At 40.5% G+C, this 26,826-nt stretch overlaps 1 protein-coding gene across 5 annotated transcripts in view; it reads right to left on the bottom strand.

The window, feature by feature from the left end:
• CSMD1 (CUB and Sushi multiple domains 1) overlaps positions 1–26,826 on the bottom strand; it is a 937,839-nt gene that overhangs the window by 243,203 nt on the left and 667,810 nt on the right. For all 5 annotated transcript variants that reach the window (XM_083606880.1, XM_083606881.1, XM_083606882.1 and 2 more), the window contains 2 exons: positions 9,990–10,093; positions 8,590–8,702 (listed from right to left, as the gene is read on the bottom strand). In XM_083606880.1, the coding sequence (XP_083463006.1) occupies positions 8,590–8,702; positions 9,990–10,093 (217 nt within the window). The remainder of the gene's footprint in view (positions 1–8,589; positions 8,703–9,989; positions 10,094–26,826) is intronic.

Genomic DNA, 26,826 nt, shown 5'->3' with positions numbered 1-26,826 from the left:
TCGGCGCTGGACCTCAGCATCCGGGCAGAACGATGGGGGTGGAGACGCTCCTTCATAAATACATTTTCCAGAAATTATGTTAATTTACCACTGTCTAAGCAGCCATATGTTTGTTTCCTTAAATAAGTATTCTGAAAGAAAATACCCAGGCAGTGATGTACTTCCTAGTCACCCATTTCATTTAGTCAAATCATTTGGTGCTTCTCTCCTTGAGAGGCGGGCAACTAAAAGTAACACGATTTAGAAAATGAAAGCACGGAGGCAATATGGAAGGTGAACACATCACTTATTTGAAGCATTGTATTTGATTTTTATCATCAGAATGTAGGTGTCAGACATCAAAAAGCTTCAGACTGAAGGGCAAACTAATTTTTTCTTACTCTTCCTAATAAAAAAGGACCATTATAATACAGAAAAGTTATTGTAGAAATTTAATGTAATATTGTTCAAGCTAATTGAATGATATACATAAACAAACAAAAAAAATGTGGAAACTTAGCATCTAGATCAAAAGATTTTGCTAGAATTATTTTCAACCAATGTTAGGGGGAAAGGCACTGTGTGTGTGTGTGTGTGTGTGTGTGTGTGTGTGTAGGAGAAAGTAAGTAGGTGCCAATGTAACAAAAATAATTTCAGATGTTTCCTTCTTTTTGTGGTGAGCTATGGGACTGACACCCCACTTACATCTTTACACAGAGCCATGGTAATCCTTTAATTGCATTTTCATTAATATTAAACCTGGTGTCCATCAGGATAAAAATAAATTGCTTTGGTGTCAAGTACCCTGGCTGAAGTGATGTGTACAATTATTAATATTCTTTCATTATTCTTTTTTAGACGGTAGCAAAAAAATAGGTCATCAAGGCTGCAAGCCAAAGATCTTCAAGGAACTTAAAGCACATGTGCAATTTGAGAGCTGAGGTGGGAAACCCCATCAAGCACCTTACAGTTTTGGGACAGCTATATGAATACTAGAACTTGTGTGAAAAATTCAGAACTTCTGGATCCGGTTAATTGGGTTTCACTTATACTATGTGAAACTTATCATAGCCCAGGCTTCAAACCGTGATTCAGAGTCCAGGGGTAGAGACACACTATGGGGGTTTAACAACCTCCAAATTGGAAACACCCTGGGCAACAGTCCTGGGCTAGGACCTTCCATGGAGCCATTACCTTCACCCCAAACATGTTTTGATTTCCTCTCCAGCTTCTGAAGGCAACACCTGGCTAGTCACAATTATGTGGAATTCAACATTTCAGGCACTAGGACTTCCCTTGAAGCATGTCCATCTAGTCCAAGAGGGTAGGTGCTGGGTTAGGGAGACTGGTTTTAAGGGCTCAGCTGGGCACCAGACCATGTTGGAGCAAGTTGTGTGCTTAGATCCATCCAAGTCAATTTGATCGAATCTGATCCTAGCTATTGGCGGCCTGTTTAATGACAGCCATCCCTATGACCACCTTTGGCTGGTTCTGCTGCACCCTCAAAACTCACTCACAGTCAGGGCAATATTGATAAGGAAAAAGACAATTCCCAAAAAGGTTGAAAGAAATATAAATACGCCCCATTTTTTTAAAGGTAGCAAGCTGACCTAGCAACAAATTAAAAATATGAATGAATTTGTATTTACTCTTAACTGAATTATTATTTCCAATGCTAGCAACCAAAGTATATGTATTACATTGCTGTAAGAAACAAACAAAACTGGTTGATTATTTTTTTTTTTAAATCAGACTGCATCTTATGCAAAATGCTTAGCATAATACATTACACAGTACTTTCCTGCATAGCACTGAATGCATATTTTTATGATCACAGAATCAAGAATAGTATTATTTGGAGACTTCCGGGTTGGCGCCATCGCCGAATGGCGGACTCCCTCCGAGCTCCGGAGGGAGCCGGCTCGGCAGGGGCTGGGTTTTACCGCACCGGCGATGCGGGGACCCTTAGAAACCACGGCCACGGGGGCCGTGGACTTGGAGACTCGGCTAGCACCGCTAGCGCCCTCCCGACTCGTGAAGGAGCCTTTTTAAAGGCTACGGATCGGGTGCCGGGGAGAAGCGTGGTGCTTTGAGTCCTCTGCCATCCCTGCCGAGCGAAGCCGCATGCCATCCGGCGGAGAGCGCTGACTTCTTCCATTGAGAATTTGGACTTTTAACAACAACCCGTGAGTAAATTGGAAATCGGGTTTAAAAGAAGAAAAATTTTTTGGATTTGAGACGAGCGGGGGGGGATCTAAAAAGGAAGTCAGTCCCCCTCCCTATTGTAGACATTTTAAAACAAGGATTGGGAAGCCAAGGCCCAAAAAGAACGGTATCTTTGCTAAAATCAAGAATTCCATGATGGGAAAGTACAAGAATTGTGCTGGAGGAAGAATTGAAGGAGAAGGAAAATGCACCCCCCTCCCTGGGAACCGGGGCGATTGAGGAGTGAGCCTGGTGAAAAGAGCCGGTGATTTTGACAGCTGTCAAAGTAGCTGTCAAAGTCGGAATTTTAAAGAGGATTTTATTACAAGGACCTTGCTGGTCAAATTTGTTACAACTTGATATAATTTGTTAAGACTTGAATACAAAATGGCGAAAATACGGAGAACAATCGGATTTTTGGAAACAAAGTTACAACAACCCCCCTAGAGGAGCTTCGGGACATTACAAAGATGGGCGTAAGCCGGGAAAAATACAACACTTCGGAATTTCACAGAACTGGTTATCTCCTGGGAAAGCTGCAAAACTGAAACTGAATCTCGTCTACAGGGTGTTTAGACTAAAAGGAGACAACAGAATACTTTACTGAAGAAGGAAGGGACTGAACGCAAGTTTTTGTTCCTGAATAACAACAACCCATGTAGAGTTACTAAACTTCTGAATAAGAAAGTTTTAGCAGCGGAACAAGAGGAAGCTGGACTATAACCTTGAAAGAACAATGGGGGGAATTTTATAATTTGACATTTTTAAAGATTTAGGAATTAATTTTTAAAAAGTAATCCTAAAAATGGGAAATAATTCTGCAAGGAGTTGGGGGAAAAATGGGATTGATGGACTTAAGACTTCCAGGCTGGAAACATAGATTGGAGGATAAGGGAAATTAAACCGGGGAAGGGGAGGGAGAATTAGAATCCAAAGGCTTGCAACTATTTTCTGAATTGGTTTTCTTTTTTCTAATATATTTCTTATTTTTTTATACTTTTATTCTGTGTGCTTTTACTTTAATGGGAAAAAAGGGGGACATTGTGGAAAGAAAAGGGGGCGGGCTATGGGGAGAGATCTTTTGCTTTTTTTTATCAAGGGTGTTGCATAAGGTTTGTATAAATTTAAATTTGAACAATGGGGTATATAAATTGTGCTTTAAATCAGAAACAGAACTTGTGGAAACAACAATATGAAAGGGGAATACGGTAGGGGTGGGGGAAGGGGGGAGTCCCAGAAAGTGGATGTTTGAAAATAAGGTTCTGAATGTATCTTCATAATTTCTTTTCTTCTCTTTCTGTATTTTGGAAACTTCAATAAATATTATTTAAAAAAAGAATAGTATTATTTGAAGTAGTGCACATTATTACACCTTGTTCCCTTTGTCACTGTCTTTTCTTAAGTCCATCTAAACACTGTATAGAAACTACCATGCTGCTATTACATTATGTTGCATTGAAAAACATTTGTCCAGGCATAGCCTATACATTAGCTATTACACAGTCAAAATTATTTCCATGGCAGAGAGCAAACCCTGGTAGAGAAAGACATAATGAAATTCAGCTACAAGCTAAAACTAAACAAATAATTCTAAAATGACTATATATTTTTTTTTAAAAAAAAAATAGCTTAATGGTTTAATTATCATAGCACTTTTAAAAATCATCCACAAAATGTTTAGCAAATGCTAAAATAAGAGTACTTCTTGGCCGGAAAAGGCACCACAATCTTAGATTTGTAGTATTATTTCTTAAATTACATACTAGGTTAAAAATAAAATATAATATTTCTCGTTAGCAACTCCTAAATAAGTCTTAAAAGCATCTTTCCAACTCTTCCTTCACTGCAAATTTAGCAGTGTATGGTTTTATCACAGTACAGTTAATCAGATACTGCTAGGCTGAGTTTTTTTGGGTTTTTTGGAAGACTTCAAACAACAGAATTCAGAAATGGTTGCATAATTTTGGGAAAGATTAGATGAAATTGCATTCTGATTGTTCTTATTAAAATCTGGGAAATTGACAAAGCTAAATATAATAAAACTCATTTCACTGTCAAACATGAGTTTGCCTGCAAATGTTGCAAATACGAGCCATCTTACTTGGAATCATTCTTTAGCTATGTATCTAAAAATAGGCTTGCTTTTTTGCTACACGGCAGCCCAGCACGAAGGAAATCTACTTTAATTTACCCCCTGCTGCTACTTAAATAGCTATGGCAAATTATACAAAACATGATTTGTAGGAATACATTTTATCAACAGGTGCAATGGATTCAGAATTTGACAGCTCAAAAGGATTTTTATTGACAGAAGTGACTGAAATTCTACTGCATATTATTTGTTCATTCCCCCTGTAGGACAACATTGCATTTACATTGCACCTGAAGCAAGGGTGTTGGGGTTGTTGTTTTTTTGTCATTCTTTGCAAGTGAAAAGAAAAAGAAAAAGAAGTGTACGGGTGCATTGCTTTTATTTATTTTTTATTTCGAGCTGACTCTAACGAAGCCAATGCACAGCTTGCCCTCACAACTATCAAAATTGGCTCCAGAGTGTGTGTGTGTGTGTAGAGCAGGCATCGTTCGTTCGGCTCCCTGAATGACTTTGTTGGATGCAATGCTTAGATACTTTGAAATTTATTTATTTATTCAATTTATTTATTTCTATGTGTTTTTTTAAAAAAATTATACGCTGCCCTTCATCTAAAGATCACAGGGTAGTTTACAATATAAAAAACACAAAATGCATAAAATAATCAATCAATCAATCCCTTCCCACAGTGACATTTAAAATGCCATGAATCATTTAATCAGCCAAAGGCCTGGTTGCATTGAAATATGTTTGCTTGGTTGCCTATAGATGTGTTACGGAGACGCCAGGCAAGCCTTCTTGGGGAGAGCATTCCACAAAAGGGCAGCCATTGCAGAAAAGGCCCGTTCTCATGTAGGAAGCACACAAAGAAAGGCCTCAGGTTATGGTTGCAGGGTCCAAGTTCGTTCACATGGGGAGAGGCGCTTCTTGAGGCATTGATATCCCATTATATCCCACCCTCTTTCTCTATGGAGCACAAGGTGGTTTGTATGGTCCCCTCCACCACTAATTTAATCCCCGTAACAAGCTTGTGAGGAAGGTTAGGCTGAGAGTGTCTGACTGGTCCGACGTCACCCAGTGAACATCACAGTCATGTGGGGATTCAAATCCTTGTCTCCCAGGCCCTAGTCCAACACTCTAACCAATACGCCACACTGACCTTCCCATGTTCATGCAGCTTATGACCTAACAATGGTAAGCTTTTGAATCTACTGTAATAGTTCTTATATTACAATGAACAATAGGTAAAGGTAAAGGGACCCCTGACCATTAGGTCCAGTCATTACTGACTCTGGGGTTGCAACGCTCATCTCGCTTTACTGGCCAAGGGAGCCAGCGTACAGCTTCTGGGTCGTGTGGCCAACATGACTAAGCCGCTTCTGGCGAACCAGAGCAGCGCACGGAAACGCCGTTTACCTTCCTGCTGGAGTGGTACGTGCTTTTGAACTGCTAGGTTGGCAGGAGCAGGGATCTAGCTATGGGAGCTCACCCCATCGCGGGGATTCGAACCGCCGACCTTCTGATCGGCAAGTCTTAGGCTCTGTGGTTTAACCCACAGCGCCACCCGCGTCCCTACAATGAACAATAAAAACTTACAAATAACATGTCACATAAACAAGGATGTGAGGGACTCAGTCTGAGTAAGCAGGGAAGCCCAAGGCAGATCCTTCAATAATCCCTCCCTGAATACAAAATTCTTGCCATCGTCGATGCAGACATCATGTTTTGAAGATCCATGCAATAGTAGTGAACAGAGTCTTTCGGCTCTGAGAGGGACCTGGGCATCATGGTGGGCCCCCTCCTCTATCAGTGGGCCCTGATGGGCTTGCCTGGCTGTAGGGGCAGCACTCAAAGCAGTGCTCATCTAGCCATCCTTTTAATTTTCCACAATTCACCAGAACTGCACATTACTGAAAATATGTAAATAACTAAATTTAAGACTGGAAAAATAAGAAGGAGAGTTGATATGGACAGATCCTTCTATCCCTACTCTGCCTAGAAAAAGGCCTGTCTTGTCTCATCTGTTCCCAGGCTTTCTCCATTCCTACCTTAGTGCTCTGTACCGTAAGAAATATTTTGAATGTTCTTAATCTGTTGGAGGGGTTTGCTTTCCAAATTAGATAAGTAAACACCACTAATGAGCAACACAAACATTTTCCCTTTCAGGCTCACACACAACGGCATTGAAATATTGCTCTCATTACTTACTAATAAATCCTGTACCTGTTTTGTCTGACACGTTCTTATGTACTTGGCTAAAAACTAAGGTAGAAGAACCAAAGCCATTTTTAATGTTAGCAGTGTATTAATTAGGAATATTTAACAAACTCCTTGGGAAGGCCCACCTTAGAAGCCCCCCAACACCAGAGTTGGGCTGAACTGCTACAATATGTCACCACATAAAGCCAGCCAGCCAATCAGCAGATGTGGAGCACTTCAAAGATAGCCATTTTGTTGTGGAAAAAAATCACAAAAAACTAAGATTAGCTCAAAGGTAGCTAAACTACACAAGAAAGCTGCTGCTAAAGCACGGTGCTTGTAGTATGGAGCTTTGTTAGCAAACTTTGCAAAGCTACAGCACTATGCCCCATGGGAGTTTCTGTTTCTAAAGAAATGTAGATTATCCCTTTGCTTTTCCTGAAAGGGCAAATTCTGCTTACCTTAAGGTTGAGGTGCAGTCTTATCAGACCATACACCTGGTAGCTACAGCTCCATATAAACAATTTCTTCATTCCTTTTTAGCAAGCAGATTCTTGGACTCAGTAAGATGGTCATATCATATTACACCATTTCCTACATACACTTTATGAACATTTCTGCTTCTAAAATCTGGGAAAATGAACTGGACAGTACAGCATTAATCCTGCATGATGCAAAGAAAACTGAAGCAAAAAAATATAGCACGTATGTTTCTTATCAACATACCCATATACAGTACATGTTTTCCACCAGCATATCCCCTGCAGCAGGGAGGGTATGGATTTGAATAATGCAAACACAGAGAGGAGGGCTGATCACATGGGCCTTTCAATGGGAATAAGAATAAGGAATAAGTGCTTTTGTGATTTAGCTGCAAAAGCACATAACCCCTTTTCCATAGATAGAACCCTCAAGGTTGCGGACTACATCTAAATGATGGAACCACGTGGAAAGAGCCGACTGCATAAATACTTACCAAGGAAATAGTACTCAGTGAACTACCCCATTCACTTGTGCCCTTGCATATGATTCACTCATAGAAAAGATGTCCCAAAGTTTCTGCAGGCCTGTCTTGAAATGTTAGGAATCTGACCAGAAGCGGCATGATGCAGCATTATCCAATTAAGATTTAGGGGTGCCAAATACTATCGCAATCAATCAGTAGAGAATGGACTAGGAACATAGGAAGCTACGTTATACTCAGTCAGAGCTTTGGTTCATACTGCTCAGTCTACACCGATGTCCCCTCTAGCTATCCCTTATATTGCACATTGATGCTATCAGAGTTGTCACACACAATCTCATTTTCAATACTGTTTGCACTTGCAAGAGTTTTGGAGAAGTCACAACGCTTCGTTTCCAGTCAATGCATATCTTGTAACTTGTTCTTATCCCACAATTGTCTGCTTTCTTTTATCCCTTTTTTGTTGCAATATAGCTTCCAAAGGCCGCAATAATTTGGTAGTCTTTGCCAATCAAAAAGAGAAACTAATAAAGCAGAATAAACCCACCAATCAGCTAACTTTTTCCTCTCCTGCTACAGTCCTGGGCTAACTCTCTGAGAAAATGCCTGATCTCCTGCAATTTCCCACTTCATTGAGCAGGGTCCCAAGACAGCCTTTTTGGGGCACTTGGGGACTGCCAGTGAAAAGATGGAGGAGGAAAGTCAGCTTCTAGCTACCTCTTTCTACAGATCGATCTCTGGATCCATTCCTGTAAGAACAGAGGGTGCTTTTTTATGATCCATGGACAAACAAAGGATCACCCCTAACAGCAAAGTCGGGTGATTTGTGCCAACCGCATTGTACCCAAAATGGGGCACCTGAGAAACAAAAGGTACATATAAGCATGCCCTGGGGAACCCAACGATGTATAAAAATACTGTTAAAGAAAGAGAGAAAGACACCTAAGGGGAAAGCCTTCATTCCGATGAAAACTGAGCTTGCGTAATGGAATGTACGGTAGTAGCAGTTTTAAAAGAAAAATGAATGAGGTGTAGCAGGAGTGGATTGAAACAGTACTGGCTGTAACACCCTGTTCTAGTTTACTTTTCTAGCACAGACTAGTTGCGTACTTGTCTAGAATGACTTCATTTATTCATTCTATCAGAAATTTACCTTGATATACAGCTTTGAATCCAGGTGAGCCAATGCTGTCATCCGACTGCAAATGGAGCCACATTTGGTTGCTCATGCTCACTATGAGATCAGGGACACTAGAGCCAGTCAGCCTGTAGATAAAAGAAACAGTAGCATCATGCACAGACACAAGTGTGACGCCTTGTCATATCTGCATTATGCTCTTCAACTTGTGTCTTCCAGTTACAGAGTGATTGCTCCACGACGACTCCAGGTTTGGGAGTGAAATGTCACGCTAGAACAAAGATGCTAAAGGAGGACCTGCCAGTTATAAGAGCTCTACGAAGTCACGGCAGGTAGCGAGTGATATGTTTGCATGTTGAAATCAGAGGCTGGCATGAGTCGAAAGTGTCAACTCAAATGGCAGGTGTCGGAGTCCACGGTGAAATAAGGCAACTTGTAGACAACACAAGATTGTCAGCAACAATCTGGGTAGAGATAGCAATTACTGGATTTTATTAAGGAAGCCAGAACATTCTGTTCTCTCAAGAGAGGAATGCGGCGAAAGCAATTGTCCTTATTTAAATACCTCCGCAGGCTACTGGCTTTCTACATTATGTGCACTTTCTGTACGAAATCTGTGACACTTAATGGATGCATCTAGCAGCCTATACCACCACTCGTTTGTTGCACCATTTGCATCATGGAAGGAGCTCCTAAACTTTCTGCAAACATTTTTTTTAATAAAAAGAAATCCCACTAAGAGGGAAGTCACTCCCTCTGCCCTGAAAAATTACCATTAGCATAAGCCCAAAATGCCAATGCAAGCCCCATAGAAGTAATTGTTCCTGAAGGTAACTGAGGTAGCCTGTGCTCTTTGAACATGCTCAATTTATTGCCCAGTGTGGGTCTCAAACCCACGATCCTGAAATTAAGAGTCTCATGCTCTACCAACTGAGCTATCCCTCCAACTATCACTGAAGTCCCAATGTCCTTGTGATGAGCACAATAGTTAAAATAAAGCTGTACATCTCAATACAAAAGGCAGTGAGTGCTCTTCCTCAACACTGAAAATTATGGGTCTTGGGGTGCACCCAAGCTTACTTTTTAGCTAGAATTAACAGCAGGCCTTTAAAAATATTAAGAATAAGAAGCACTGGTTCCATCTCCAAAATCTGGATGTGCACAATGTTAGCTTTTTAAATATATATATATATAATTTTATGCATTAAGTGGTTTCACTTGTTTTCCTTCCTGTTGTTGTTCCATCCCAGTTCCTGCTCTGTGAATGTACTTTCCAAAGAGTCTTTAGACTTAAAAAAAACAAACTGCACAATTTAAGCTAAAAATGAATTTTAAAAACGAAGTAGTAAAAGTGGGGACCCTTTCTTAGAGAAGGTAAAACAAAGAGTAAAACATGAATGTTATTGTGTACTTACACATACAACACTGTTCTGGTATCTCCCACTTTTCCAGCGTCTCCTACTGTCAGGGTGTCGTATCCTCTTTCTAGCTCAAATTCTTCAAAGGCAAGCTTTATGACCTGTTAGGATAGGAAAGGACCACATTTGTCAGCTGATCACATTTTTTGCAACTGTGCTTTACACTGTAGTATCGTTATTTTGGGGGGCGAATGATAATTTTTGGAAAAAAATTCAGTGAGCGGTTCAAAATATATAGATTTGGGTGTGATGAATTCAAATATGCCATACCAATAATATATTTTTTTCTAGGACAGCATTTGGCTTGGTAAGTCTACGATTGGTGAAGAAGCACATAAACCGGTTTTTGGAAAACCAAAGAAATTTAAGTTCACCTTCTAAAAATGCCAGGTAATGCTAAATAATACAAATACTAATAAATTCTGTTGGTCCTGTTGGCATCTGTCTGTCTTGAGAGACATTGGGGTGCATCTCTGGGGATGCAGGCAAATGCTAAGGAATAAACCCTACACAAATCCAGAGTCGAGTATCTGAGGTGGTTGTACGGTGTCTCCTTCCAGCAACTCTTGCAACAAAGCTGGTGTCAAACATATTGCTCTGCTTTCATTTGGACCACATCAGCAAGGCCAGAGGGCAGCCCAGGAGCTCCACACACACTGCCGAGGCTTGTACCATGGAAAGGTCACTTAGGTGCTGCTAGTGCAGCAAAAACAACATGGAAGGCAGCAGTTACAGTGGTACCTCGGGTTAAGAACTTAATTCATTCTGGAGGTCTGTTCTTAACCCAAAACTGTTCTTAACCTAAAGCACCACTTTAGCTAATGAGGCCTCCTGCTGCCGATGCGCCGCCGCTGCACAATTTCTGTTCTCATCCTGAAGCAAAGTTCTTAACCCGAGGTAATATTTCTGGGTTAGCGGAGTCTGTAACCTAAAGAGTATGTAACCCGAGGTACCACTTTATTAGTTAAATTATATTAATAAATAATATAACTGCAAGTACATGGCAATCTTTTTTAAAAAAAAAATATTGCAGTTTAACACACAAGCTACTTATCAAGCAAAAATACATTTTATTAATTTAACAGAACTATCCTATGAATTCCCAAGTCATGTTACAACTTTTTAACACCCCTCAATTTTGGAATTTGGAAGCTGAAAAAAATCAACATGCTCTAGTGTAGTATACATTTGACCAAGCTGGGAATATTTAATAGTGCAGCAGTGTCTCGGGTATAAAAGTTTTTGATAGAAAAAGAATTACTATCTTTTAAAAAAATAATAGAGTAATAAAAGTAAACACAGAGAGAAGTATCTGTCTCTAGGAAGTCTTTGAAAATTAATGTTTTATGGTTTGCAAGACTACAGAAATATAAAATGAAATATATAATCATTAAAAGATTTGTAGTTTTATATTTTTCTGCTGCTCACATCATAGCGGTATACATTTTTATAAAGCTCTGGACATGCAATTGTATATAAGTTCAGAGATTAGCAGATAGTAGTACCACGATGATATGGAGAACAGAAAAAAGAATATCGTATATGTAAAACAACTTACCATTTAAAAGCAAAATGATTTTACAGTATATTAGAATGTAATACAATTTAATAAATCAGGTGAAGGCATTTGAAAAGCACTTAGAACATGTATATATATCAGTTTCATGTGAAAGAAAAGAAGGGTTTGAATAGCAGGATCAGGTATTGGCTCCACAAGGAAATAAATGTCTTATCATTATTTAAACCAATTCAAAGTTTTGTTGTCAAGCTCATCAAGCCCTGAAGGACGTGATGCAGCGTCCAAATGACCAGGGAATTATAATCAAAATAAGATGTCCTGCATGTGGTCCAATCCAAATGAGAAACTAGGAGGCTGGTAACAAGATAGTCTTGGTAGTGGCATACCATCTATGGAACTTCCTCCCAGGAGGCTTTCCGTCTGTCCACAGATTTTGAAGCCAAACTTCAGCAAAAAGAAAGAAACAATGCTGGTTGCAACAAATATGGGTCAGAACAGACCTTGCTAACTTTCTACATCCCTTATTGAAATTAAACTACTTTCAACGGGTCAACAACAATGGGTGTAGCAGTGGCTATTTTCAGGCTCTCATAAGAGCAGGATGTCAACAAGAGTTGTTCAAATATGCTGGAAGTCAATGAATCCCTAAACTGCTTATATATAGTTCAAGAAACTCTTAAACTCTTAAATTGTGTGATCATTTGTGAGCTGAATATCATATGTGTGCATTTTTCATGGTTGGTGGTGGGGTGATAACTCTAGTTTTCTCCCCCTCTCTGCAGAGCGAAGCCATTTTAAAAACACAAACAAAATACCAATTTTTCAGTTCGTTGCTGCCTTTGCTGAGCAGACATATGTTTCAAAATGACTGATGTGATGTGCTTTCATAACAATAATATAATCCAGAACCACAGTAACTGTGCACGGGTGAATATTTAGAGTTGTATTGAAGAAGATAAAAAAAAAACTAGAAATAATTTTAATGGGATCCAAAACATGCTATTTGTGTAATAGTTAGTTGGCACAAAAGGAAAGAAGTCATTATAAAATCAAATCACATACAAATTTGTTTTGACCGTATGCCAGAGTTCAGTGATCTATTACGTGTGGACGTTTTATCCTTTATCTTTGTAAACCTGTTACACTCACACTTAATTGTTTCAGTGGAAAACAACTTTAAAAGCAATACTACAAAGGTTTAAAAATACATTTTATACCCTTTCAAGTCCTTAGGTGAGGGCAATGATTAACATGAAAAATACTTTTTATGTAACCATGGTTAAAAAAGAAACATAAAAAGTAGCTAGAGATATGAAAATCCAGCTATTCCCTCTCAATAGAAGAAGAAAAAGAAGAGTTTGGATTTGATATCCTGCTTTACCACTACCCGAAGGAGTCTCGAAGCGGCTAACAATCTCCTTTCCCTTCCTCCCCCACAACAAACACACTGTGAGGTGAGTGGGGCTGAGAGATTTCAGAGAAGTATGACTGGCCCAAGGTTACCCAGCAGCTGCATGTGGAGGAGCGGGGAAGCGAACCCAGTTCACCAGATTATGAGTCCACCACTCTTAACCACTACACCACACTGGTGTAAAGATCTTTACATTCGAAGGTAGCATCCAATGCCATCACACTGTCAGCACTAAGATTTCCACTTCTTGCACATAACTCTCCCCACCACCACCACCTCTCCACGTGTACAACCTGTGCCCTTCCAAAATAACTTTCAGAGAGTTGGAGAAAACTTCAGAACAGGGAGGAGAGAGGGAGACGAAGGTCCACTTCACAGTCAAAACTCCCAGAGGCGTGGAATGTTTTTGGCTTCATGGGTCAGATTCTTACCAGGAATTGGTATTATTGGCCAAATGGGGCAGGTAGGTGGGGCAACCCACCTGTCGATCACATGATGTTACAGGTCCTGGCCAGCTGTCAACCTCCCTTGCTGGATTTCCAAGCGCCCACTGTCACTGAAAGAACCCTGAGAAAGAGTTTGCAGCAACAACAGCAAGAAAATGGAACAAAGGGGAGACTCTCCCCCCCTTTTTACTCAGACTTCCCTATTCTACTTGCAACCCCAGGGATGGAAAGCAGCAGCATGGGAAGCCTTTGGAAACCCTTTGTGACCCTACCCCACTCTCCTTTGCACACTTTGTTGGAGGTGTAAAGGAAAAAAGCAGAGAGCATTGCAAAGCCCTTGTGCCAGGGATAGGACAGGTAGGTGTGGTCTCCCCAAAACAGCCGATTGAGTAAGTATGTTGAATACTGCCTGTCTTGAGTAAGTATGCTGAATACTGAATGCCTTTAGCTGTAATGGGACAGATTTCAATCTATCATCTATGAGAAAGGAAATGGAAAGTTTTATTTTGGTGGCCAAAAAGGTCAGAAAGACGACCCTGGACATTAAAGCAGTGAATTGTAAGGAAGATGCAGAGATCTAAAGAGAGACTATTATTTGTGGCACGACACCCCTTTTACTTGTATTTATTTTTGATTCAGATTTGTCATGGCTACTGGCTAGTACAATAAAGTTATTTGGACTGGATTAAAAAGTGTTTGTGGAGCTGATATGCATAATTCAGCAGTAACGTTTAAATCACTGATAGTAGTTCTTTTTCGTATTGAAATGCTGTTCCTCCCACTGAACTTTGATTATCAAAGATAATCAGTCATTTCGGATATTAAGTGACGCAACTGATATTTACTCTCAATTTACATGTTCATTCCACCAATAAATTTTACAACTAGTGCAAAGTCTCCCCCAGAGGTCCAAGGTGCTACTCATTCTAAGCCTGACATTAAAAAAATAAAAATTGTAACAGATTCTACGATATGACCTTTTACATTTGTCCTAAAAGTAATTGCGTGGACAGGCGGAGTCCCCAGATCCCGCGCGGTCCCCCCGTCATGTGGAATAACGACTCAAGACAACGTGCTATGGGATTAAATTGGCCACAACTTTATTAAATTTCAAATGTGGGTAGACCTTGGCTCAGGCATTGGGCGTTCTCCCTCCCCAGTCCCCAGCCGGGGACCTAGGGAGCATCAGGGTTATCCAGTGTGTGTGTGGGGGATGGGCCGGCTCTGGAGAACATATGTTCAAGCAGAGATAGCCGCCCCCGTAACGCCGCCGCCGCAGGGGAGAGCAATGACGACCTTTCGGCGTACGGTCAAAGCCTCCCTTCAGAAAACCCCTTTAACGGGGAACCCTGGTATCGCCGCCGCAAAGAGGAAGATGGACAAAAGGATTCCGCCCAAGGCCTGATACCGCCAAAGTTGTGACGTTTTGCTACGGGAAAGGCGAAACCTGCCAATGCAGGGAAATTCCTTTCCGGCCCTTTAACAGCGACCTTAACGTAGCAGCGCCCGCATACCTGTGGAGAAAAGTTAACCTGCAAAACCTGTGAAGAAAAATTAACCTGTAAAATAAGACATTAACTGAGGGTGGGTAGGGTGGGAGAAGCTCTGGAGCCAAGTGAGGATTCCCAGGTAAGATCCTCCCTCTATTGTGTGGGCAGGTAATCCCTCCCCTACCTGGCCTGGTCTCCTTGGCAACGCTTCCCCCAGGTGGGATTGGACGACTGACTGAGGTAGGCGGAGACCTCCAGGCATCCCACCTGAGGGAAGGCAAAGCCAAGCCTATGTTGTTGGAGCCGCTCCAGATCTAGGGGCTGCACGCGTCCACGCAAAGGGCGCCCCCAGTTTTAAGCGGGGAGCGGTCATTATCACTGGACTGAGAAACACATGCAAATTCTGAAGCGTAATATAATGACTTCATACTATGAGACAGGCATCATCATAAGATTCTGTGACGAAGCTGTGTCTTAGAAATTTCATAATGTGCTAATTAGTAACAGTGACTTGAATCCAATGGAATGGCTACGGGATATGAGTGGTGCAAGAGGCTGCTGAAGGAAGAGGGTGGTGATGAATCTCTTCTCTATGAGCTGTACTCCACCCAAAGTGGTTAGTATCCAAGTCAGAAGTTGTTTTTTAACAAATTATACTAATTAGCATGCTGAGATTTGCTAACAGAGTACATTCTTACAGGTATTGCAGTAGCTCAGAAAGTTGCATCTAAAGACATTTCAAATGTAAAATGTGTATTACAAACAGTGTAAGCCATTAAAATAATTTGAATTACACTCAAATGTCAGGAGGTCAGAAGGAAACTAATGGAAATTAAGCCTTCCAACAGATCTGACGGTAACGTTCAATAGAATTTGCAGAAAATGTACATTGCGCGTTGACTCTGGTGTCAACGTTAACACTACTTTATCATAAAAAACCACAATTGATAATTTAATAAGTTCTTTTTGTGACTTCATAGCTTTAAAGCTCCATTGCTCTCTACCCCCTGTAAAAATAATTTTTCAGCTGAATGCAGCGATTGTGTCACTACAGGTTCAATTCTGCATATCTTTAAATACCACATATTAAATATATAAAAAAGGTTTTTCTTCCTGGAAGTGCAGTATTACCAGCACAGAGCAGACAAGGAACTTTCTATCTTCTACCTAAAATACACAAACCAGGAAATCCAGGACGCCCCATCATTTCAGGTATTGGCACTATTACAGTGGGTGTCTCCGGTTATATGGACTCTGTTCTGAAACCATATGCCATCAGTGCTCCCAGCTATGTACGTGACACCACAGATTTTCTGAGGAAAATACAATCTTTAAATAATCTTCCCAACAACACTATACTAGCTACTATGGATGTGGAATCTCTGTATACCAACATCCCACACAACGATGGTTTACAAGCTATAAGGAACACCATTTCAGACAAAACCACAGCGGACTTTGCCACCAAACTCTGCCAATTTGTCCTTACCCACAACAACTTCAAATTCGGTGATGACCTGTTCCTTCAGATCAGCGGCACAGCAATGGGCACCCGCATGGCCCCACAGTATGCCAACATCTTCATGGCAGATTTAGAACAACGTTTCCTAAACTCCTACCCACTCAAACCTCTCTTGTACCTGCGATACATTGACGATATTTTTATCATCTGGACACATGGTCAACAGACCCTGGACACCTTCCACCAGAAATTCAATGATTTTCACCCCACAATCAACCTAACAATGAATCAATCTATGCAAGAAATACATTTTTTTGGACACTACTATAAAAATACAGGATGGACGCATAGACACCACCTTATACCGTAAACCAACTGACCGACAAACATATCTACATGCCTCTAGCTACCATCCCAAACATACCAAACAGTCCATTGTATATAGCCAGGCACTACGTTACAGCCGTATCTGTTCCAATTCTACAGACAGAGACTCTCACCTAAGAGATCTACAGCAAACCTTTTTAGAACTAAAATACCCAGCAGATGAAGTTAGACAACAGATCAACAGAGCCAGACAGATACCCAGAGAGAACTTGCTGCAAGACAGACCCAAAAAAGAAAAGAACAGAACACCTCTAGTCATCACATACAGCTCCCAAGTCAAAACAGTACAACGCATCATCAGAGATCTACAACCTCTCCTGGACAATGACAGTTCTCTTTCTCAAGCTCTGGGAGGAAGACCTTTCATTGCCTACAGACAGCCACCCAATCTTAAACAACTCCTAACCCACAATAATACTACAACCAGACGTAACACGGACACTGGCACCAGAGCCTGCAATAAACCCAGATGCCAACTTTGCTGCCACATACACCCGGACAACACCATTACTGGCCCCAACAACATCACACATACCATCTCGGGACTATTTAATTGCTCATCGTCTAACATTGTATATGCCATCAAATGCCAACAGTGTCCCTCAGCTCTCTATATTGGACAAACAGGCCAAACCTTACGCCAAAGAATAAACGGACATAAATCGGACATCAAGAATCACAAGACAGAGAAACCAGTAGGAGAACACTTCAATCTCCCAGGACATTCTATACAAGATCTCAAAGTAGCTGTATTACTACAAAGGAATTTCAGAAATAGACTGGAAAGAGAAGCTGCTGAATTGCAACTCATTACCAAACTTAAAACCATGGAGAGACCTGGTCTGAACAAAGACATTGGATTCTTATCTCATTATACATGACAAAGCCATTTTTCACCTTCTCACCCCTTGCTTTTTCCTGTAAGACCTATTGCAGTCGTTAAGAGCCGTCAACAGGCTCATCTCAGCTATCTGCCAACCACCCATTCCCACCACCCTTCTGAGTAATACCCCTCCCCACCTTCTCACTATATAGAAGGATCTGGCAACTTTTGTTTCAGTGTATCTGACGAAGTGTGCATGCACACGAAAGCTCATACCAAGAACTAACTTAGTTGGTCTTTAAGGTGCTACTGGAAAGAAAAATTTTTTTTTTGTTTAGAGCAGACAAGAGTGCACTACACAATACACAAAATATGCATTGCATTAAGACAAAACATTTTCAATAATACCAGTCCCACAAAACATAATGGATCTGTAGGTGTAGTTTATTTCAAGAGAATTATAGGTTCTTTCTTTACCATTCATTTAAGCTGTTGTTTAAAAAAAAGGGGGGGAGGGAGACCAAATGCTGCTCACTCCCACAGGCCATTTGGTTAATCACACACAGACAAAGACACAGACACAGACACATCTTATTCTTGGCTATATCTTCTCTCCATCAGATATAATCTCTGCAATGATTGGCCTTAAGTGTTGGCAGTAGATGAACACTACAGGAAGTTTGCTTTGTTTGTTTAGACCTTTAAAGCTCTCCCTTAAATAAATTCAGACAAGACTCAAATTTTGGTTTGGTTTTGCAGAATTTAGGCCACAACTTTACTGATTACAGCAAGTGAATGGTTGCATAGGCTCTGGTTCAACTAGCTCCCTGCACCGTTGAAGGTAGCGCTGACCCAGGGCATCAACATAGGTCAGCCTAGGGTGAACACCTGGATAAGCGGAAAGTCGGGAACAGGCTATCTCCGCCACCCAAATGCCCTCCTGGACTCAAGCAAGGGCACAACCCCCTCTCAGGGGTTGACCAAACCATGGAGTCCCTGGATTCCTTTAACGGAATACCCTTCACATAGGGATGGCTAGTTCGTTCTCCCATCCCTATCACCTGAACCAGAGCCTATCCACAACCTTACAAGTTGTGATGATTTGCTACGCGGCAGGCGAAACCCAAATGGCACCAGCCAATCAGCCAAGTGGGGGAAATTCCTGCTGTGCCCCTGTGCCAATGACAGATGACACACAACAACATAGCAAGGACAAGCGTACAGCCCTAAATATAGGGACAGGTGGGCGGGTGTTCCAATGCACGCACTAACAGAGGAAGCTCTGGGTCACGTGCATAGGTATATATAGGTCCCTTGATCCATTTAGCATGCATCCCATTGGCCTGATTAAACCCAGCATCAAGGGACATACCAATTTGGGTGTTGTGGCTAATCAATCAAACCCACCCACAACACAGGGTTTGGTTGCCCGGTCTCACCGCAACACGTGCCCTCTTGAAGGGAGCACCCGATTTGTAGTTTTATAAGCTCCATCAGGCCACAATGCTTTATTCAAGTCATTGTACTTCTGCAACTTAATATACAAAGCTATTTGCCTGAAAAGCACCTTTCAACAGCGGACTTCCACTCCACTTGTTGCACTCTGTGATCTGGTTTGCTTGCACGCCTCCTCCTCCCCCCCAAAAAAAAAGAAAGAAAAAAAGAAGAATCCCGAGAATTAAAAATTCTCTATCACAGAGCTGCCATTTCCAGTACCCTTAACAAACTACACCCACACTAAGCTCAGCTGCCATCGACAGAGTAAGTTATAAGGTTCCTAAAGACAGTATTTAAATAGGGACTTCTCCCTGTTAGAGAAACTCACTATCTTGGCTTTAGGATAGTCCTGTTCTGCTTCCAGGTTCATAGACATTGAGCCAGCTGAGCTCACTATTAGATGGAAATATTATAATCCAGTGATTTCATTTGAATTATAGCAACAGCAATGTTTTTCTATGGCTAACACAGTGGAACAGATTTCTTGAGTTAAGAAGTGGCCCTCAGAATGAGTAAGTAGTACTTCCCAGTGTTACTCAATTACTATGTAGCACTACTACTGCTGCTGGGCGGCTTACAACATATCTAAAAACATAATAAAAAACATCAGCCCTTAAAAACTTCCCTAAACAGGGCTGCCTTCAGATGTCTTCTAAAAGTCAGATAGTTGTTTATTTCATTGGCATCTGAAGGGAGGGCGTTCCACAGGAAGGGTGACACTACTGAGAAGGCCCTCTGCCTTCTCAATATTGTATAGAATATTATATGTTATATTAGATGGGAGACAGTTTATTTATCACCATCTACTGTTTTGTTTGTTTGCTTCTGGACTGTTATTAATGTGGGGTATAACATATCAATTCCTGCCAACCTAGCAGTTCGAAAGTGCAAGTAGATAAATAGGTACCACTCTGGCAGGAAGGTAAACGGCGTTTCCGTGCACTGCTCTGGTTCGCCAGAAGTGGCTTAGTCATGCTGGCCACATGACCCAGAAGCTGTACGCCGGCTCCCTCAGCCAATAAAGCGAGATGAGCACCGCAACCCCAGAGTCAGTCACGACTGGACCTAATGGTCAGGGGTCCCTTTACCTTTACCTAGACCCAAACAGTCAATATCCATCACCTAGATCTAAGATGACAAGAATGCAGGTCAAGGGTGGTTGACCACACTTCTCCACTTGCCCCTTTACCTTATAACATAAATTAAATCATAACATAAAAACATGATATGAAATAATTAAACACGAGAATATTAGCTATGTAAAATATTAGCTATGTAAGAAAAACCCGAACAGTAAAATGCTACAGCAGAGGTACAAAGATACTGAGATAAAATTAAAAGTAAAGAATCATTGAAGGAAAGGCCTGGGCAAAAAGGTTTGTTACCCGGAGAAGCCTAAAGAACAAGTAATAGCACCACACAAATCACAGAAGAAAGAGTGCTCCAGACAGCAGAGACAACCATGGAAAATGGGTATATTTTCCTGATAACCTGGTGGTCAAACACTCCTGTATACGAGAAGTCAATCTTTCAGGTAACCTGGTTCCGAGTGTCATACGTCAATGAAAAGACCTTGAACACAGTCTGACAGCTAATTGGCAGCCAATGCCGTTCTCTCAGTACATGTGTAATTCGTGTGTATCCAGATACTTCACTTAACAATCTGGCCACAGTGCTCTGCACTATTAATAGCAATAAGAAATACCAATCCCAAAAATGTATTAACTGGGGAATCAATAATGTATTTTGAGTATCACTGCACAAAATAATTTATACAGCATTTGCACTTTGTAAATAATTGGAGAAGAGGGTTAGACATTTATTTGCTTGGGTTACAACTAGGGTTAGAATTAGGAATTCGTCTATGTAAAATGGTCCCTGATCAGAGAGTAGTTTCATTTTTGCAGGTGTTTTTTGCCAAACCAATTTGTTCTTGGCTTTTTTTATTTGCTAAGGAACAATAGCCTATTCATTGCTCTTTATTTTCAGTGTATTTTCAATGTTCTAATTTTCATATGAATTCATATGAATTTTCATAAGAATTCAAATAAAATGAGACATTCTAAATTCGTTTTCGATAAGCCTAATAGGACGCACTTATACTTAGCTGTATTAAAGTAATGATTAATTCAAGCCTTATATTTATAATAATTTATAGCATCAAAGTGTAATAATTTACATAAAACACAAAGCAATCAACTAAATGGGATAGTTTGCTTATTATCATCCCATCTCAGCTCTACCTGATTTCAACATTGGGAGAAAGAAAAAGTTAATAAATCTAACAAAGAGTCCAGTGCTTTCAATCATAAAATAGTCCCCTTTAAATCAGCTCTAGTTAGGAAAGCCATGATTTCATAGGAAACGCTCCAAGTCTATAATGAAGGTATCCTTCATTCATCCAACATAACATGGAAATTAAAGTCAGTTCACCAGCAAATCTGGCATTACCCTGAGTGCATGACACTTCACATAAAACAAGTTCCCCCAGCTCAGTAGTAACGTCAGACCATAACTCCTACATCCTCACCACTATTCCAGAAAACAAGGGCAATATGGATTCCTTTCATACTATTTTATCAATGTAACATGGGAGGGCTGCACCCAGAAGTGGATTGTGTGCCTGAATGTTAATATCTGAAGGAACCTTAAAATCCACCTTAAAATAGAACCATGAGCCTTAAGAACAATTCATTTTAAAGAACGTGATGCTGGTTTTTTCTCCTCTTACCCTGTTTTGGTACCTGCTTTACCCCACTTTTCTTGACCTTCACTGATACAAATAATTTCTGATGGAGAATATACAACCCAGTTTATTGTTCTCAAAACATTGTGTCGTGTTTTGTGTAATATAGACAGTATCTGACCATGTAACAGTACACTGGGATACCTCATAGGCTAATTCAAACTCTAGTCAGCCTGCACTGGTAAACAGAAGAGTTCCTGTCAGCTCACTTAGACATCATCTGCAATGAATATGCAATGAAGATGTTCTGCATTAAAATGTAAAGAGAATGGTGGAACGGAATGGCTGCAGTTTTCCCCCTGCAGTATTATGTGACTTACTTTTAAAGCAGGGTTTTGTGATTTATAATTATTGACTTCTAGAAAATTATGTAGTTTTGTTTAAGAATGTAATTTACAAACAATAAAGCAACATCAATAATGTGAAGTTCGGCACACATTGGTGACATCAAAGGGTAGATTTTAGAAATGACTATTATAAAAATTAAGGCTGCTATTCTATGTAGAATGACTTAAACATAATTCTATTAGCATTTATTTTAGTTCAAGGAGCCATTTTCCCTCAGAAGTGTAATGTTTGTGTTATTGAGAGGGAGGACAGTTGAAAAATGGCAATGAAAGACAGCATGTCTATGTTAACGATAAGGGGGTTAATAGAATAGTAGGTGGTAATGACAAGCATACGTTCAGCTCACTGTCAAAACAACATTCTCACAAATATTTACAAATATGCAAATATATGTAATTACAGAAAAGAAAAGAAAATGCCTTTACAAGAGGGCAACTGGGTTACAGCTGCATATTTTATTCCTTCAAAGTGGTGTAGGTTGTATGTATTCACATTAAAAGACAATGTGATGTTTTACAATGCTGAAAGTACACAGAGAAAACTAGGAAAGGAGAAACAATAAGCTCTGCGCAAAGCATATTTATTGTATTAGTTTGTTTGAGCATAGAAATAGGGCTTCAAAAACCAGTTGCCGTAACACAATATGCTTTGTTACCTTGGAACAGCATTAAGGAAACATTCTTTGAAATTTTGAGAAGGCTAGGGTGTATGAAACAGGGAAAAGAATGAAATATGTTATTTTTTAAAAAGAGTGGGAGGCAAAAGAGAAGATTGCATATAGTACGTCGCAAAGCTAAATAACAGAAAATTTATCCAGCTATCTAGTTTTTTACAGTCTTGGGGGGGGGGGGGCAATGTGTTCCAGGAATATGGCATTATTGTATGGAGCTATGCAAATGAAAACATAGCTTTTACTGAAAAGTATATGCATAAACAATGAAGCCACTTTTTAGCCATACTTATGTTTATAGCATTAAATAGGCATTACAGTAACATGAACACAAATATGGTGTCAAAAATATTCTCATAGTATGGGGTGGGGGGCAGGGGGTGTAACAGTTCATAATGTCATTTTTGGATATCATCCTATACTCATTTACATGGGATTATGCCCCATTGAATTCAATGAGGTACTTCTGAGGAGGCATGTATAAGATTAATATAACAAGTCTCCCATGATGAACCAGAACCATTTTAGTGACAATAGGACATAAAGAAGTATAATTTGAAAAGAAATAGCACTCTAATGGGGGGGGGGTACTTTTTAAAAATATTTTTTTATAGGTTTTAACCTATTTTTAATAGGTTTTCAGTAAGTTGCAGGAAAGCAGAAAGTGAATATAGAAGGAATATAAATTCAATTCCTGCAGCAATAAGTTTGTCTGTTCACTGTGTATATTTAGCCAAATGTGTGTGTGTACGTACGCCATCAACACACAGGCATTAGGGATGCATTAACAAACAATAAATAAAGAATGAGAGAATAGATAATGAAAAGGTACAATGTATCTGGGACAGGGGTGCCAATTTGAATAAAATATTGGGGGACCCAGGTAAGCCTTGCCCTGCATAATAGATCACAAGACGTGGTACACCCCCACATTTGAATGGCACTGCCTATCCATGGGGGGGGGCTCTCAAATATTTTACTGGGGAGGCAGAAGGGACCTCAGACCCTAGGAGTTGGCTGCTATGATCGGGGGCGGGGGGATACAAACTCAGCTGTAAGGTTTACTAGGGGTTGCTCGTGCGCAAGCAGGGCGAACCTCTCCCTGGCTGGCTGCTAATGTAAACTTTATCTGTCCGGAGAGCCACTCGCCCGTGGCCGCCTCAATCGCTGGCAGAATCCGTGAGTGGGCGTTTCTTAAACTTCTTCCAGCATAGAAGCTCCTTGACGCCCAGTCTCTGCCTGTGGGCAGCAGAAGGCCCCTTCCTTCCCCACTTGTCCCAGGCAAGGAGTCGTGGGACCGCCTCGCCACATCCGACTCCTGCACCCCCTCTCCACTGGAGCTGCGTTTATTCTCTTCCCCAGAAGAGGAGCTGCTTCTCCCGATCCCTGGAGGCTCTCTATAATCCCTCTGGCTTCTGCTCTCTCCCTCCGGCACTGATGGCAGCTCCCTGACATCAGCTCTTAAAGACATGTTAAGAGAATTAGTTACAGTGTGGGAAATTGAACATGAGACCTGTAACGTATGAGAGAAATTTGGGGTATTGACATTTAAACCACTCTAAAAACCACAGCTCAGGGGTGGGGGGGAGATAGGAGCCTGTTTCAAATGGTATGATACTGCTTTACATATATAGTGCAGATGGGGTCTAAGATGCTCAAACTTTCTCAAGAATGATTGACTGAAGCAGTAATGAAAGCAGAGAGACAGATATAGCTCAGATGAATAGAGAGCCTGCCTTCTGAGATGAGATTAAAAGAGCAAGTTTAACCAGCAACAAGTAGGCTGAGAGGAAATACGCAGCAAATACTTCAGGATGATGAATACAATGCGTGGGAGATATATATAAATGTTGTAGAAACAGAGAGAAATTGATAATTGTGTCCCATAAGCACATGGCTGGCAACTGTGAAGAGAGAATTCTGAGTTAGGTGGCACTTTGGCCTGATACTGCAGGGCTTTTCTTATGCCCATATGAAATATCTATTAATCAATGAATAAATAATGAACTAAATGGCCTGAAAACTGAAATTTGGGAGTACCTTTGGGAGTACTATCTGTGATCAGGGTTTTATTTTTCCTGAGTTGGTGAAAACGACCACACTGGAGGCTGTAGATGGAGTGGACTGCTGTTAAACAGAGTACAGCTATTTTTACATAGAAAGAGAGGTAGCCTTACTTGCATTGTTTGATTCTAAATGGATTTTCATAAGAAGGGCTGTGAAGGAAGAGAACATTTTGCTTTCCCCTGTTGGATTGTTACAACATGCCCTCAACCACATGTACATATTGTACCAAACTGACACATATTTGGGCCTGAGCCTTTACTACCTGCCATTGGTGCAGCCCCACCACTGCCCACAGAATTTCCAATCCTAACTCCTTGTCTCCTACTATTATGTTGTAAGCACTGACCTCATCCAAGACAAGGTCTTGTAGCTGAATGCTGCAAGAGAGAAGAACACTAATGTTGCTTCAGGAACAGTCAAACTTAGACAGAATCTTAAATAGGAGTGTTAAATGTTTATACGTGGGGAAAGTTGGATCTAAAGTAAGATAAGCTGCTTTCTTACTTTTATACATTTGACCAAGCTATTCTTTCCACTATTTTCAAGTCTGCTTGATGTAGCTAAAAAAGTAACTTGTATTCAAGTACATTTTCCCTAGTGATTTAAATCAGTGATCTATTTTGGGAGTATGGAGTCTCCGAACTAGGATTTCAACAACCCACTTGCCTCCATGAAGCAATATAAAATTGAAACAGCAAAATAAATTCTTGAAAGTGCATGAACGCCAGCATATATCCTCATTTGTTTTGCTTTTATTTGGTGCAAAGAGAATGCTTCCTTAATACAATAAGAAATTTATATGGTTAAAAAGTCGATGCACACACAATAAATATCAACAGATTACTTTGGAATGAATATATTGCTACATTTCCTGTGTTGTACAGCGACCACTATTGTGATTTGTAATGTTCCCCGAGCAACCTGAGTGAATTAGAACTCTGTAGTCATTTTAAGAACGTATGTTGTTGTACAAGGCTCAGTGTGTAATTCAGTGGAACTTTTTAGCCTATCCATATTTCATTTGCCTGTGAAGCTATACCATCCATTCTGTATTCAGTTAATGTTCAAGGACAAATAGAGAACTTGAAGTCTGGTGGAAGAGAGGAAGATGGAATATTTTTGTAGGATACATACTATTGGCATTAGTGTCAGAATGTCCCCATTTTTAGAAGCTACTCCTTCAAACCCATTCATATTATCAAGGCTATCATAAGCAACAGCTACATGAGTCAAACCAATGAATCCATCACATACTGTACATAGCATCTATAATTTCTAAATTTTGAGATAGGTCATTTCCCAGCTATTATAGGGTCTAATGATAGTTCCATCAGTTGCAGAGCATCTCCCATATTTCACTGGGAACATTCAATTTCACTGATACAACTGCAAAATGCAATTAGAGATGGTGAGGAATTCCTCTGGTCAGCTTTTTGCAGCAGACCAACACAATTTGACACCAGTCTTTGCTGTGCCTCATTCTCAAAGGAAACGCAAACACTGTATAAGTGCCTGGAACCCCTGGAATCTCACACTGCTCAGAGATTGGGGTGGCGTGTAACAATCTGCTGAAATACTTCAACAATGTGATCTACAAAAATAACCTACCTGCACCTGGATCGACCGTGAACAGTCCATAAAACTGAATGGCTGTATTTCTAGTGAATTAACAGCAATCCGATAGTTAATTGCAACAAAGGGACAGACACCATGATACCAATGAAATGGTTGCTGTATCCGCTGCATGTTCAGCCCAGGAAAGAGGATAAACATACAACCAGAAATTACAAAAATGGCAAGCACCCCCAGAATCCCTGAAAACATCACCAAAGCCACCAATCACATGCTGTCCATGCACAGAAGAACACAATGAACATATTCTCCGCATACGCCCTTGCACCAAAGTGCCCTTCACTTAATCAGTCCCAGAAAGAACTGCACCACTGTCAAACACAGACACCCCTACAG

This window comes from Podarcis filfolensis, assembly GCF_964270895.1.
Source record: "Podarcis filfolensis genome assembly, chromosome: 3".
Classification (NCBI taxonomy): Eukaryota; Metazoa; Chordata; class Lepidosauria; order Squamata; family Lacertidae; genus Podarcis; species Podarcis filfolensis.
This window is presented reverse-complemented; position numbering and strand designations above follow the sequence as displayed.